The 17,382-nt window shown below is 46.5% G+C and overlaps 1 protein-coding gene across 1 annotated transcript in view; it reads left to right on the forward strand.

Moving 5' to 3' along the window:
• The first annotated feature begins 13,580 nt into the window (after positions 1–13,580).
• LOC135398674 (neurexin 1-like) overlaps positions 13,581–17,382 on the forward strand; it is a 36,145-nt gene continuing 32,343 nt past the window's right edge. The window contains exon 1 of the mRNA XM_064630059.1: positions 13,581–13,635. Within this exon, the coding sequence (XP_064486129.1) occupies positions 13,581–13,635 (55 nt within the window). The remainder of the gene's footprint in view (positions 13,636–17,382) is intronic.

The raw sequence follows: 17,382 nt of genomic DNA on the forward strand, positions 1-17,382 counted from the left end.
ACGTTTACCGCCAGTCATAACCGCCGGTTCCCATTTTAGGTGTGCAGAAAGAGGAACCACCTATGGACGTAGAAATTAACACGTGGCACATTTCGTCATCGACACACCATCGTACACTTTTCAAACAAAACTTCACCAGGAAGCAGGCTGAAGGCCAACCGTTGCACAGAATGATAACGCGTTATCACTCTTGATTTGTGGAAAGCACAGGGCATACGCCTTTTTGTGACAATTAACGTAACTGCACACTCACAAAATACAACTTCACCACAGAGCACGCAGCAAGCATTACCACGAACGATAGGGTTCTCGCTTCTGATTCGAAGAGCGAGGGGGGGGGCGTACGCCTCTTTGTGTCAATTATTATATATATCTAAACTGTCATAAAAAGGCCCACGCTCCCCTCGTTCTTCGAATAAGAAGTGGTAACTCCATCATTCGTGGCAATGGTTGGCGCACAACGTGCCATGCGGTGAAGTTCTGGTGTTATAGCGCATAGGTAGATACCAGAAAAAAAGCGTGCGCCTTCCGTTTTCAGCAAATCAGGGAAGAGGAAGGACGCTAAAAACAGAGCTTCACCGCATAGCTCGCTGTGCGCCAACCATTGCCACGAATGATAGGGGTTATCGCTTCTGATTCGAAGGGAGAGGGGGGCGTACACCTTTTTGTGGCAATTATCATATATCCAAATTGTCACCAAAAAGCGTACGCCACTCTCCCTCCAAGCCACACTCTCTTCGAATCGAAAACGACAACCCTACACTCTTAAAAATGAACTTCAACGCATAGCACGCTCCTAGCCAACCATAGTCTCGAATGATATCGTTATCTGCCCTGATTTGTTGAAAACGGAAGGCCTCCGCCTTTTTTGTGACGAAAAAGGCGTACGCCTCCCCTTTCCAACACATCAGGGCAGATAACGATATCATTCAAGATTATGGTTAGCTAGGAGCGTGCTCTGCGGTGAAGTTCATTTTTAAGAGTGTATTATTCGTGGCAATGGTACGCGCACAGCGTGCTATGCGGTGAAGTTCCGTTTCAAGAGTATACCCTTCGCAAGGACGCGACGCACAATAGCATTCAAACAGTGCTAGCACAAGCGAAAGTTATTCCTCCCGGCGAATGCATGCGTCAACTGTTGAGAAGAGAGCGAAGTGCTTAATGAAAAAAGCGTGTTCAAGACAAGGATGCAGGACAACTGAGGAGAATCGATATTCATTTGACTGAGGTATAGGCGTCCTGACTCACCCGGGGACACCCGGGGTTCAGCGTGCCTGGCAGGCCCCGGGCGCTTTCAGATCGATGCGTGACGCGAGAGGTAAACGGTAACGCAAGGACGGTGGAAGCTCAGACAGCGTGCCACTATTACGTGTTACCTTGAGCGAGGAGGATGGACAGTGAACTGAGGGAACCGCGGAGATAGGGAAAGAACGCCGTTCGTATGTGGGCATCGCGTGTAACCTTCTCATATTTGTTGCTGACGTCGTCGGAAAAGAGTATTTCGCTTGCCAGGCACGGTAGTTTAGAGAAGAAAATGACGTAAGGACGGTATACTGGAAATCTGCAACTAAGTGAAATTTTTGAATGCGCATCCTTTTTAGCAGCAATAGAGCTCCTGCGTGAACTCTGAACATTCATCATCGTTCACCGTCTTCTCCCCCTCGAGCAATGGGATAGGGTGCAGCCTCAGCGGCGAAACATCCCACTACATCATCATCATTTATTTGTTGTTGTCGTTGATAAGATAAGTTGATAAGTAAATATTAAAAAAATACAGAGAAATTGAATTCGGCACCCGGGCAGTTCTGCAACTACAAAAAAAAAAAAAAAAGAAATACACAGAAAAGATAGCGCGTCGTAACACACGCACCCACCAAAACGTAGTCTCGGGGCCACAGTTATATAAAACGATAACAGGTGGGCAACGTGGTATTGCGTTGTCGTTGATGTTGTTGTTGAATACGCGTCAAATAAGGGCAGCGCGCGGAAAATCGCATGCTCAATATCGATTCAAATATCAGGAACTATAAGCGTCCACGGAAGAACGTTCGCGCAGTGCCCGAATGCCATTAGAGAAGGCTTTCGATATTTTGCAGACGTACGCATAACTTTGGAAGGGTTGCGACACATTGATAGATGTGGTTCATGCATTGTGCACGCGTTGTATTGCACGGAAGAACATTGCGGGGAAAAAAGAAAAGAAATAGTTTTCTACGTGTCATACTCAACAAGTTGTAAACTCTCGAACCCTCTTCAGAAGAGCAAAAGCTAGACGGCGCCATTCCCGTTGGTACAGTCGTAGGCACGTGATCTCTCTCACGATGCCGCTCACTGTCGGATGAGTTTCGGTATGGCGTGCTAGTGACGGTACTCGCGGTACGGATTTCCGCGGGTCGATTGCTCCTTCTGCTCTAAAACATGAATTCCAGGTTCACGTCGATGCAAATAATTGTTTTTTTTTTTTAAATATATACCGTACTTTCCTGTGTATAACGCGTACTCGTGTATAACGCGCACCCCTAAAACGGGCCGAATTTGAAAAATGTTCGATGTATAACGCGTGCCGCAATGGTGCTACAAGCTCCTGTACTGCCATCAGTATACACAATAAACCAAAGCGGTGCATCATATATATGCATATGCTATATTTGAAACACATTTAGTCAAATCCGTTAAACTCCGAAGCAACAGCGTCGCTGTCTGTCATAGTATACTTTAGTCTCCTCTCTGCTTTCCGTTTCGCGTCCCTTCTGAATCACGCCGTTCTTCTGAAATGAATTCAAGATTATTGACCGTTTATGAAGTCCAGTGTCCTTTCGCCGGTTTTATCAACTGACCCTAAGAGATATGGGAGAAAGCCACAGCACACCCTGGAAGTGGCTGGAATTTGTACGTCACCAACCTGAAAAGGAACTCTGCCGGAAAATATTTCCGTGTATAACGCGCACCATTAAATAACGCGCAGGACGTCTCCAGAGCATATTTTTATTGTATAACGCGCGCGTTATATACCGGAAAATACGGTATTTATCTGCGATGACTTGAGACGCAGCGTCGTAACCGCGGACAAAAAACGCAGTTGAACTGAAGGTACGATCCTGAAAGGTAGTAGGTGCCTGAAATACACGTGACCGGAATAATTCGTTTTGAAACAGTCGCAAACATTAGAAGATGAATTTTATCGGACTTTGCAGCCGGCTCCGCGCTGCCGGCTGAATTCACGCAACAGTGTGCGGGCCGATGTCACTGGACTGGAGTCGGTTATGAAGACAGGCTGTCCGTCATAAAATGCGGTCTTCCGACTCGCAATCTGCTGCCGAACAGTCGCTAGAAACATCTCCGTTCGTGCTTTCGGTGGTATCGGATTGCAACCACCCTGGCAACGCAGTCAGCTGAGCGATTGAGAATCTCTCCGGCAATACCAGTTATGTCACCGGAAGAGGCGAAGCAGGGTAGGGCTGTTTCAACCGGAAGCTTGCAGCTGGTTTCGAATTCGACGTTTTTGATGTTTTATATATATATATATAAAACACGAACGAATTTTGCGACTTTTTTTATGTGCTTTCTTCTTGGAAGGCATCTGCAAGTGAATATATCACATTAACTTTAGAATTTCGGATTCCATGCGGGCACCACCTATAACGCTAAAGTGCGAAAAAAAAAGGTAAAAGAAAAAATCGTCGCGGAATGAAAGGTGCCGTTACTTTGAGAGCAATATAAAAGGAACAAGATTCATCCGTTGCGTCGTTCGTGAGCTTACGCGCGAAAAAAAAAAATCACGCTCTCCTCCTCCTCTCTTTCTCAAGAAGCGCGGCAATGCGGAACTACTTGTCATTGGTCTCCTCAAACGATTTGACCAATCATGCGAGGAGAAATTTTTGTGCTTCAGTGCCCCTTTCAAGCGAAATGTCGCGCTAAAGACCGCAATACGGACAATGTGGTGGTATCGCAGTTTGTCGTGAACTTGCAGTGTGGTGTACTCCTTCTTTGCTAAGTATGAAAATGACTAAGTGTGAGAGAAGTGCGATAAAAGTTTTGTGGAAGTACGTACATGATAATTATAATGATACGTCATGCAGGGTGTCCTAATTAACATACACCTAGATTTAAAAGGAGAAAGGCAGCGCGCTCTATACACAGACACAAAAACAACAACAACAAACAAAAAAAGAAACTGGATGTTGTCAGCAGTCGTCCATCGCATAGTTGGCAGTGACTTTTTTTTTCCATAGTGCATAATTAATTAGTTAGGTAAGGCTAAATACTAATTTTGAATTTTTGTGTTTCACGGACTTTCTTTAAAAAAGCACCCCCTCACACAATGCGTACACCTTGTTGGATACACCTTGCTGGTCAGGTGGACACTCTACAACTTTCCACTTGACACCTCGGCCTTTCAACCAGTCTTTTAAAAATTCATTGATTTAATCATTAATAATATTTAACGATTAACATAAATTCACTACATTAATAAGAAATTATTAATAACATCGTTAATTTTAATAATTAACATCGGATAATTTTTAGGCTAATTATTTAATCCCAATTACCTGATTAGGCAAAATGAAAAACGATACTGGCGACCTGGATACGCGACTTCTAACAACATCCAGTTGATCTCATTCGTCTGGAGCGCTCCGTCTTTTATTAAAATCTTGGGGCACGTTAATTGGGACACCCCATATACATACGTAGAGCGAGGAACGATGGCCAGCTCCCGTGGGGCCGTAGGCATAGTGATTTGGATGATCGCTTTCCACGTCGAGACTTAGAGGTGACGCGGGTTCCAATAACCCTCACCGGCTGTGCTGCCTGAGGTTTTCCCCTGGTTTTCCGACAGACTTTCCAGACGAATGTCGGCGCAGTTCCCCCTGAAGGTGGCCCAGGACGCATACTAACCCCCTGTCCCCCACTCCTTCCTGCTGTCCTCTTTCCATCTGTCCACGTCTCTACGCCGCTCATAGCTACAGTTGCTTCGCGGCGCTACAAGGAATTAAAAAAAAAAGAAACGATGGCACGTTATTATCTGTTGGAAGGACAACTGTCATGACACTTTTAGGAGCAATTCACTAGGAGCCACAAGGACGTTTGATTGACCTCTAAAACATTTTGCCATGGCATGATAAAAATACGCCTGACCCTTGCACGAAAACAGCGCAGTCTACATGTGTCACAGATGCACCCAAAGCAAGACACAAGCCTGCACGCTTAAAAATAAACTTCACCGCATAGCACGCTCCTATCCAACCATCATCTCGAATGATAACGTTATCTGCTCCGATTTGCTGGAAACGGGAGGCGTACGCCGTTTTTGTGACAATTATGATCTGCATAAGTGTCACAGAAAAGGCGTACGCCTTCCGCTGTCACCACCACCACACCACCACCACCATTTTTAAGAGTGCGTGTGAGACCAAATTCGACAAGATAGGTGCTTAACTGTCTGTCTGTCTGCGATATTCGTGGTGCCATCAGCCCGGATTACGTCAGGTAATAAGGTAAGGACGGTTTCACACTGACGTGTTTTTCGTCCGTTTGCTTCAAAAATAGAACCTCGTATTGCCACCTGTACACTCTTAGAAATGAACTTCACCACATAGCACGCTCCTAGCCAACCATCATCCCGAATGACAACGTTCTCGCTCCTGATTTGCTGAAAACTGGAGGAGGAGCCTATTTTGTGTCATTATGCACGGCACAAAATAGGCTCCTCCTCCCGTTGTCAACAAATCAGGGGCGAGAACGTTGTCATTCGGGATGATGGTTGGCTACGAGCGTGCTATGTGGTGAAGTTCATTTTTAAGAGTGTAGGATAGGACAAGCGTAAACTTGCCTAACCTAAGGGCAATCGGTCCTCGTAGGTTCCACTGGGCCCGTTTTGCCTCCGTGAAAAACACGGACTTAAAAATCGTTGGTGTGAAGCCGGCATAATGAAAATAGTGAGCGTCGCCTGTCTGCACTCTTAAAAATGAACTTCACCGCATAGCACTCTCCTAGCCAACCATTATCTCGAATGATATCGTTATCTACCCTGATTTGTTGAAAACAGGGGGCGTACGCCTTTTCTGTGACAATTATGAACAGCATAAGTGTCACAGAAATGGCGTACGCCCCCCGTTTTCAACAAATCAAGGCAGATAACGATATCATTCGAGATAATGGTTGGCTAGGAGCGTGCTATGCGGTGAAGTTCATTTTTAAGAGTGTGGGTGCGGTCCAGGTACGTACCTCCAGCACACGTTTATCTGGAGAAGAATAGAAAAAATATCGCAACAAATCAGAACCTCGGAAAACGCCGGGGAGACAAACGCAGAAAAAACATGAATTTAGAGGCCAAGACTTGAAAGGTACACGAACAGGCGAACGATAAGTGAGACCCCGTTAATCCCGCCCTCAATGAATTAACAACGGAGTAATCGCGTTAATCAAATACTAATTCGTTGAAACAAAGTTCACTTAGTGAAACGCTATCCGCTATGCACATGGTAGAGTAGGTCACTGGCCTTCATCGATGAGTCATTTGACCTCCCTTGTCTGCCGCTCGTTTAAAGTCGTGAGCTCATCAGCTCACTTGAGCTGATGTAGGGAACAGAGAAAAAATAAAAATAAACCAGACAGAATGAAGCTACGGGATGACATGGCGCAGAGCAATAGCTATTGTCTGTGTGCTTTGGGTGCGGTACATCCGTTTCCTACTCAGCATTTAACAGACAAAGTGGAGCTATGGTCAATAAGGCAACACTGGTGTCATACAGTGTTTTGTGACTCATTTCCTCGTCTGATCTCAGTGACTCTCAGAAAAACATCACAAAGAAGCGATCGGGGTGCAATGTGTACTTGCACAAAATCTGGCAGAAGAATCATTCACAACTGCTGTCAGATATATCGCTGGCGGTAGAATGATGATAACGCCAATAAGATCGCCCGTCGCGTTAAGTCCCGGACTAGGTAGCAATACGCCTCGAAATATCCCGGAAGAAATATTTTTCAGCGACTGTGCCGTACACTGTCACATTGTAACAACAGTACTTCACCGCACAGCACGCTCTTAGCCCGAATCGTTATCTCATGAAAAATCGACGCTTCTTTGGGACGGTTTAAGCGCATTATGCTAGAGCAGAATTCTCAGCCCTTGCAACAAGGACGGCAACTGCATGTGAGTGCGCGCATAAATTCTCTTTCCGCATAAATTCCCGCATTCCATCACAGTTTCCGCGTGTGGTGTGGGGACGTTCCTGATTAAAGTCGCCGAATGCGAATTAAATTATAGAGGGGCGACGGAAATATATGCCTCATTCACGGTCGCATTATACACATAGTAACCCATAACAGCATGTGCGAATGTGGACAGGCAATTAACGTACACTCAGATATTAACCATAGCATGCACGTGTGTTTCGGTCGGAAAACAAGACTTTCTTTTTTTTTTTTTTTGTCTCGTTTATCCAACCTTTCACTTCAGACGAATCACTTAATAACAGGTCTGCCTATTGATCCGAACGTCGCGGGTTGGAATCCTGCTTCGCACGGCCACCAACTTGGGGGCAGTGGTGCATGACACGTTGACCCCCGCGGGATTTCGCAAGGATTTGAAAAAGATAAGGTGAGCATCATACCGAACACGAACCACCCCATTGATACCGAATACAACATTCGCATTCATTTTGCGCGAGTCATTAATTAGTAAATGATGACATTAGCAAACCGAAACCGAAATGCGAAGAGCAGAAAACAGAGCTCCATACTACGGCGGTTCGTCCGGAGTAGGATTCCGTGACGTCCCCCAGCGTTGTCGTCTGCTTCCAAGCCTGCGTTCTTTCTCCCTTGCCGGATGCCGGATGACGTCAGCAGTCTTTTGCTTTCAGCGCCCTCTCGCTTCACAGAGACGAAGCGCTCGCTTCGTAATAATTCGTTTGAGTAAAATCTGTGCAATCTTGGACCGAGGTATTTCGTACACATGTTCCTGACATCCCAAAGATTACGGATATACCACAATCTTTGTGGTGACTTTTTTGCGAAGTCCCACTTTCCTCTGGTGGAAAAAAAAATTAATCGATTCGTGCACAGTGGCACCACTCAAGGTCTCGTGGTGTAAGGCGCCACCAATTATTACTCAGCACTTCGCATTAAAGCCTGCATATAGAATAATAGTCGTCTCAATGTTACAGACATGAACCATTACATAAATACACTGTTATTGCGATAAGTACACCAAGAGATGTCAGAGAGTATACTATAAAAGCTATAAGGCTGTCCCATAATACCGGAATGGATCAAGAGCGACGACGCTGTTTATCAAATTGCCCAAAGTGAGCGAACAGACGCGTTTTGGATTCGATCTTTCGAAGTTTGAACATTCGCCCACGCGCAAGAATACCGGCTCACGCGAACGAGAACGTCGCGTGGGTTGGCGAATGCAGGAGCGCAGTAACTGTTCCATTCATAAGGTCTTTCTCAACAGTCAGAGGGATCGAATAACCGAATGTCGTCAGTCGTACTGGTTACACAGAAGAACCCAGTTTACTTGAATGGAAGTATAGACACCCACGCGCGAGTGTTGTATAGAAGTCTATGATTGAAGGATGTTTATAGTGAATGTGCATGAAGCTACATTTTGAATTCTGCGATCCTTTTAGCGTTGTAACGATCTGGTTACTGTCGCATATTTCTCTCGACATTATTGCGGGGGGGGGGGGGGTTTCTTTCTTTATTTTGTGTATAATCTTTCCATTTCGCGTTAGCAGCGCGGAACAACGGTGGCTGTTAGCAGTGTACCGTCGTGGAAAAGTGGAGAAAGGACAACAGGAAGGAGAGGGGGGCGCAGGGAGTTTTATACGTCGTGGGCCGACTTCAGAGGAACTGTGTCTGGAAAGTCTGAGTAACCTGAGGCGACACAGCCCGTGTCCGAACAACGACTGACGGGCCGATGTCTTCATGCTCCCCCCCTCCCCTCTCTCCCTCATTAATTACTGCCAACTAAGTTCGCAGAAATTAGCAACCGCGACCGAGCGAAACTAAATAACTTAGCTAATTACATTTTGGACATAACGTATTACCCGCAGCTTCTAGTTAAGCACCACACAGTCACTTTTTCCAATTTATTCGCGTTTCATCGCCTTATCCGACAGTTGTTAGTTTCCAACAGACAACATTAATCACTATACAGACTGTGTGCTCACACTTCAAGTCAGAGTTATGCTCAGACCTCGAGATTATGTTTATTATTATTATTATATTATAAGGTTTGTTACAGGTATAGGTTAGGTTAGGATTATAGGTATAGGTTATAGGCTTGTTATAGGTATATTATAAGGCGACATGTTGCACAAATTTGGATCTTCTGAGGTTCTTTTGAGGCGCGCCGGAAACATCCGACAAACGGCGCTGGAAGCAATGTTTACCTCCCCCACATTGCTACCGTCCTCGGCCGGGATCGAACCCGCGATCTTGAGCTCAGCAAGCCAGCACGTTACCGGCTGAGCTACCGAGGACGGTACCATTACGTTTCAGCACAGAATATAGTATCTGATGAAGATGAGATTGCGTCTCAATGCGGCCTGCACAAATATGCGTGAAACTGTGAATTTTGGGAATCGAAATATTTTTCAGTCACTGAGGCACATTCCCGGCTTTCAAAAACACCGTGGATGCGTTCAAAAATATGGGTCGGGTTCTCGTCGTTTCGAAAATGCTGCCCACACACACGTCGAATACATTGTGTCCAACACAAGGTGATATTCGGAGACATCTTTGACGTCCACAAAACGAAGAAGATCCACTCAGTATTCTTGACGGAAAAGCTCCATGGGCTGCTTTTCTCTCGTCGTCTCGAATTGCATGCAGCAGCGAGAACTTTGACGACGAGAGATTAAGGAGAGAGGGCCCAACCAGGGGTGAAAGGTACGCATCGATCCGAGAACGGAGAATCTTTGGAGGAAAGGCACGCTATAACACAGGGAACGTGGAAGGGCGGTTCTTTCAGCGCGGGGGGTTATTCTGTGGGGTGGGAGAAGGAACGGAAAATGGGCATGGGAAAACGATGATGTGGGGGCTGCTATCATTATGTTGGATGTGTAAAATAGTAGGCTAGGCGCTCGTAGAAACCTCATGAAGATGGAATGACCACGCTTTGGCGCTGACTTTTTCGACTACGATCTCGGTTCCAGTGACGTCATGAAGTACTCCAGGGTTGCGTTCGAATCCTTGTGCGCCACAGTTGGCGTCTTTCTGCGCGCCATAGGAGCATTTTCGCCCATGAGTACTCGAACGCGCATTATCAGAGCAACCACCAGGGGAAGTGCTAGAGAAAACTCACTTTGTGACGAGTGCACTATACAGGAATTTACAAACTCACATCTGCTGAAGGCTCTGGTGCATCAACCGTCTTTAGCTTGCAGACGACATCCAGAACGGGGGTTGCCTGCTTGGGATTCTCTGTCGCTGGACGCGCCACCAAGCAGCCGTTGCGAAAAGCGCGTATTGGGAGCATCGCGAAGCGTGCATTGCGACATATTTCGTGACGTGCAGGATCTCAACACAATGGCATGCAGCTTCGTTTGCCACAAGACACTACAGAGTAATTCACAAAAGGAGTGCACCAACTGACTGCACTGAAAAAACGCAAGACGCTGCCTCATTACCATTATTTCAGATGTTGTCCTAACGCAGGAACACACCAGAAAAAAAAAATGTAAATCGCGTCCACATGCATTTGATAGACCAATGCATTGGACAAACATATTCAAGTGAATCAATTCCGTCGTCTGCTACGCTTTCCCCGTGTCCATTGACTCCGGCGGCGCAGCGCACCTCCAAATGTGAATGAGTTTCAATGACGCAGATGGATGCATAATGTGGCTTTTCCTTATTTTCGCGTGAGGTGGCTCAGATTCCGCGGAGATCCAGCATGTAGAATAGTGACACGTGAGAGATTCATATAGACGATGGGACATCAACCCAAAGCATCTGGATGATCAGATGGAGGCAGCACCGAGACCTACCTCAGCAGCTCCCACGAGCAATCAACCCTCATGAACGCTATGGTTTTACTCTACTGGATATACGTTGCTGCATCTTGTCGTCCTTACATTTCTTTACGATATCCCTACGTCATTTGCTTGTGTCGGGCAACTGAAGAAAGCATTAGAAGGGGATCGTATTCACACGTATTCGTAATCGTATTCGTAACCAGAAATATGTCCTTGCATAAGATTTCTACTCGACTCATGTTATCTACTGATTGTCCGAGCATGGTGTAAGCAGCATGAAACTCAGTTGACGTCTCGCAGTGTGCGATAACGAGTCAGGGTTACCGATCCTCGACTGGTTGTTCTCTCAACACGGAACTCGTCTTTTCTCTTGATGGCTAGCTTGGCAGCCATTTCATTCTCAGGGAAACTGCTGATGGTAATGGTAAAATATATATTATGTGACGTGTTAGCCCAAGTATGAAGTGTCCTCACGCTAAACCAATCAAACAGTGCGAGTGCAGAGTCTAAGGCGAATATCTGAGGCAGACTATCTGTCCGGTAAACAGTCACATGAAATCCCGTGCAACCTAGCCGTGCAACCGTGCAGTTTTGTGGGATGCTCAAATGAAAACTCAGATTCACCGAGCTGAGAAAAATCACATTTCATGCCAGTGCGTAACCATTACAGCGGGTTTCATGTGAAATGCAGTCGTGCGAAGGGTTTAGTTTGTACCAAATGCTTCTGCATTATAGAGTGCACTAACTATAGTTCTCAGATCGAATGTACTAAACTGTCTAAATTTATGCTTGAATTGGATAACAAAACAGCGTAGGTTAACGCGCTCACCGAATCGGTGCAATCAGTAATCACCGCGCTCACTGCTTTCGACACAATCAGCAATACAGGCTTTTCAAGCACGCTTATTTGATTTGCATTTCCTTTTGAACCCTTCCCCTCACCACGCAAATAACATAGTGGAACGAACAGCACATCTATGAAGCTCAACACACGATAAAACTGTTTACGGCAGCTTTGTGTTTGGCTCCAGCCGAGTTGGGCGCCTCAAACATGGCGAAATTACGGTAGGTTCCCGTGAGTGCTACGAGATGGCGCTGGGTTTTGCATACGACTAGGAAACCTACATACGGGTACACTCAAAGAGTGATATTAAACGGTAGGAGCAACTTATTTATTTACACATGGTAACAAGACTTTCGTGCACGAGACTGCACTTCTTCAGGTTACACTCTTAGAAATGAACTTCACCGCATAGCACGCTCCTAGCCAACCATCATCTCGAATGCTATCGTTATCTTCACTGATTTGTTGAAAACGGGAGGCGTACGCCTTTTTTGTGACAATTATGAACAGCATAAGTGTCACAAAAAGGATTACACCTCCCGTTTTCAACAAATCAGGGCAGATAACGATATCATTCGAGATTATGGTTGGCTAGGAGCGTGCTATGCGGTGAAGTTCATTTCTAAGGGTGTTGGCTCCCTACATACGACCCTCGGTTTACAAACATGTGACGTCACGAGAAGACCGGTTCGAGGTTATATTTTGCTGTGGTGGGCAGGAAGCGGAAAAAACGCGTCGGCTGATAGGCTGATAAAGCTGATAGTGCCCACCAGCATGCGTTGCGCGGTGGCGCTACGTAATCAATGACGTATGGGCTCAGGTCGTCTATACACACACACACACACACACAAGAGAGAGACAGAGAAGACGAGCAGTGATAATCAATATCTTATATAAAGGTCCCTCGAGAGACTTTGAGAGTATCAACCGCATATTTAGGATAAAAAGTGGCTGCAACAAAGGGAGGCTCATTAAGTAAAGCACCGCCATTGGTTCACAACCGCCGGCTCACATCAGCAGCAGTTGCACGCTTTTACAAGGAACGCGTTCCTCGCTCCCATGCCCATGTATTATTCAAACATTCTACCTCCATTCATGAAACACCGTTGCAGACACCGTTGATTTGAAGCCGCATCTTTCGTCCCCATGCCAACCAACGCGCGTGATCTCGCAAGATCACGCATGACACGTACGCCTCGCGAAAATGTCGATCCGTCTTCCGTGTCTCTGCGAGCACACACGCGCACGCATAAAAAGAGGGGGAAAAAAAGTGCACACAAGTGTAACGGTAGTTTCCCTTCTTCCAGAGTGCCACGGAAACGCGCTAATTTATATAATTAGTGCTCTTTTGGAATTCAGAGCTGCTCTGTTCCGTGCACATGGAAGGCCATCTGAAGCATTTCTCGTCACGCCCTCACTCGTTGGGAGAGGGAAAGGCGTATAGGTGCGATGATGTAGTAAAAGGAACAGAATCGAGAAAGGGGAAAAATAAAACTGGTACGGAGTGATCAGAGGGGGAGAGAGAAAAAGAAGGGAGAGAAAAGTAGGGAACAGGTGGTGCGAGAGAGCGAGCAGTGCATCGCTTTATCCGGTCGAAATTGTAATGAATGGAAAGGTGCTCCGTGCTAGCTCGGCAGCTTGTGCGTTTCAGTTATGAAATCAGTTGATTGATTGATATGAGGGAAAAGGGGTCAAGTGGGGCATTTACTAATCGACGCTTTTTCTTGCATAATTTCGACGGTGGGGTCATGACGCAGCATGAAATCGTTGTAAGCGAGTCCGCAATATACGGTTCCTGCGAAGGTTTGTGGAATTGGCTGGATGGCCAGTATCAGCGATACAATTTACACCGGCGACATTTTCTTTTGTGTTGGTAGCCGTGTATCAAAAGCGGCGTTAGGATATGTACCGCAAGTACTATACACTATCGGAAGATACAGGGAGAACGTCGACAGCATTTCGATACGCTGATACATGTACCTTGGAAAAGAAGTATGCAATTTGGATTTTCAATCGTACAAAAAGAGGAACAGGGGGGAACCACTTAATCAACAAAAGCAGAACAGTAAAATGAAAAGAAGTACGCAATTGCCGTTTTCGTCGTGACTAGTGCCTGTACCGGTACATTATAGGGATACAATTTTGGCGGAAGAATGTTGTATTCATTCTTTGTATCGAAACGTCATATGCTTTGACAGTGTCTAGTATCGCTACGGCGATGCTCTTTCAGAGCATCCTAGCTACGTCCGTCGACAGGTCGTTGCATGGTTAGGGCCAGTTCTCACTTGGCGACCCCCGACGCGGCGTCGTGAGCGGGCGGCGGAAATAGACGCGCATTTCCGGAGTCGGGAGAGGAGAGACGTCGAGCCAAAAAAACTGCCATGCCGACCTTCTTTCACGACGTCGGCGAGAGCTGCCGAGAACGACAGTTGGCGACCAATTAGGTGACAGAGAAAGGCCACGCCTCCTGATTTTTCGTCTGCTTTGGACGACGGAATGCCACTGTGGTGGGAACATGAAAATCGTGCGCGTTGACGGGGCGGCGGAAATGCGCCTGTACTTCCGCCGCCCGCTCACGACGCCGCGTCGGACGTCGCCAAGTGAGAACTGACCCTTAGAGGTTTACAACTCTAGGATGGAGGAGCAGACATATCCAAAGAGGATAATAGCGTTTTTTAGGCATCATTTGCCACTGCCTTGTTGCAATATGCATGACAGTTTACAAAATGGAGCCTCCGGTTTCTTTCTTCGTCTTTACATTAAAATTCAAACTCAACTCAGCTTCTTCGTCGTTTATTACCAGTATTGCAAATGGACATTTTTCTTTTTGCGAAAAGCAGTGTAACCCAATTCCAACAATAAATAAAAAACAACATTGACCGTAACGAAGCACGTCCTGCATTTGACTATAGGCAGGTGATCTATATTATATTGTTTCTCTAATCCGTATGATCGGACCTGTATAAGCTTTGCTGGCTGACTTCACAAAATGAAGACACGCCAATTTTCACCAGATTCGTTTGAAGTAAGCACATAAAGTACACTCTTAAAAATGAACTTCACCACATAGCACGCTCCTAGCCAACCATCATCCCGAATGACAACGTTCTCGCCCCTGATTTGTTGAAAACGGGAGGAGGAGCCTATTTTGTGCCGTGCATAATGGCACAAAATAGGCTCCTCCTCCCGTTTTCAACAAATCAGGGGCGAGAACGTTGTCATTCGGGATGATGGTTGGCTAGGAGCGTGCTATGTGGTGAAGTTCATTTTTAAGAGTGTAGTGGTCTCTATCATGAGCGTAGCACGAAGGGGGTGGGGCGTACGCCTTTTGTGTCAATTATCATATACCAAATTGAAACAAAAAGGCGTAGATCCCCTCTTTCTTAGAATCAGAAGCGATAACACTATCATTCGTAGCAATGGTTGGCGCACAACGTGCTATGCGGTGAAGTTCTGCCTTTAGAGTGTAAAGAGGGGGGGAGGGTAAACCCCCGAAATCATACCTTTGGTAGTGCATTTGGAAGAGGGAAACACCTCCTCCCCGATGTAAACTCCCCACAGAATCCCCCCTCTCCCCATGAGATATTTATCCGGCTACCTTGCTGGTCTCAATGAGTAAAATATGCACAAGGTAAAAACACACAACAAGCTCCTACACACTGGCCAATGTGTGTCGCAAACAGACACAAACAGTCAAACACACACAATTCTTTTAGCGTGTTCGCCTACGGATCCCAAGGTTACGGGTTCGAAACCAGTCGAGGACGCCAGCAACCTGACGGCAGGGTACAAGACTCTAAGAACAGAACTTCACCGCATAGCACGTTGTGCGCGAATGATAGGGTTATTGCTTCTGATTTGAAGAGAGAGAGAGAGAGAGGGGGGGGGGCGTAGCCTTTTTGCAGCAATTATCATATATCCAAATTGCTACAAAAAGGCGTACGCCACCCTCACTCTTCGAAGGGGTAACCCTATCGTTTCTGGCAGTGGTTGGCAGACAGCGTGCTTTGCGGTGATGTTGTGTTCTGAGAGTGCACTCTTAGAAATGAACTTTACCGCATAGCACGCTCCTAGTCAACCATCATCTTGAATGATATCGTTATCTGCCCTGATTTGTTGAAAACGGGAGGCGTACGCCTTTTTTTGTGAAATCATGAACAGCATATAAGTGTCACAAAAAAGCCGTACGCCTCCCGTTTGCAACAAATCAGGCCAGATAACGACATCATTCGAGATGATGGTTGGCTAGGAGCGTGCTATGCGGGGAAGTTCATTTTTAATTTTTTTTATTGCGTGTTAGCGCCGCGAAGCAACTGTGGCTATGAACGGCGTGCAGATGTGAGCAGACGGAGAGAGGACAGCAGGAAGGAGTGGGGGACAGGGGGATTAGTATGCGTCCTGGGCCGACTTTTAGGGGGAACTGTGGAAAGTCTGGAAAGTCTGGGTCTGTGGAAAAACTGGAAAGTCTTCGGAAAACCCAGGGAAAACCTCAGACAGCACAGCCGGCGGTAGGATTCGAACCCACCACCTCCCAGTCTACAGCACGACCTTGGTTACAACCAACGAGCGGACGCCTTAGCCCACTCGGCCATGCCGCTGGTAGTTCATCTTTAAGAGAGTGAAGTTGCCTGGACACGCCGTCTTCCGCGAGGGACGTTAAGTACGGTGTGCCTTGTGCTCGAGCTTTCGGCGCACGTTAGAAAAACTCCCTGGTGAGCAAAATTAATCCACAGACCGTCGCTATGATCACAGATGTCGCACCGAACGTAAAGCCACGAATTATGAAAAAATTATTTTTCTCTTTCTTTTTGTAACGAGCACCACGTACGGCCTTGTCGCACACCCAGAACGTACGTTCCCTGTAGAGCTGGCTTCTTTGCATACTTAAATCCCGTGCAGGGAAGCAGCCTTCACAGAAGATAGCCGTTAACCCGCGAAAGCCGCATAATCCCGGGCAATATCTCATCCGTGAAAAGGACAGGAACGGAAAAATGAAGGAAACTGTGATTCCAAAATAGCACATTATAGAACGAAGGCTCGCTTTTTCGAGTGTATACACTACCGCAAAAGAATAAGAGAAAACGAAACAGAAGCGGGTTGGACCAAAAAGAAGCTACGTCGATGAGCTTCTGGGATCGTCTGTCCCCGGACGACACAACCCACGGAATCCCTCTTAAACCCTCACCCATCACTGCGTTCGTTCGTCCGACCCAATGTAGACCTCCAAAGTCTTCTTCTTTTTTTTTTTTTTTTTCTTTCTCATACGGGAACCCGCGAAGTGTTTGAGGAAGTTCTGGCTCATATCCGTCCGCGTGCAAAAAAGAATAGCGAATAAATCCTGTCGTCCAAATTCCGTCCCTCCAGAAGCACCGCTCGGAATTCCAAAGAAGGAGGTCCGTTGAAGAAAGAAAGAAGGAGAGGATCTTTGGAAAGCGTTCGAATTTCACGGCTGGCCGGCCACAATTTCGCGGACTGTCCGGCAGGCAGACATTCCGGCTCAGAGATTTCGCTCCGTTTCCGGATATTGGGAGCGTTTTGATGTATGGGAGT

Source organism: Ornithodoros turicata, chromosome 6 (assembly GCF_037126465.1).
Source record: "Ornithodoros turicata isolate Travis chromosome 6, ASM3712646v1, whole genome shotgun sequence".
Classification (NCBI taxonomy): domain Eukaryota; kingdom Metazoa; phylum Arthropoda; class Arachnida; order Ixodida; family Argasidae; genus Ornithodoros; species Ornithodoros turicata.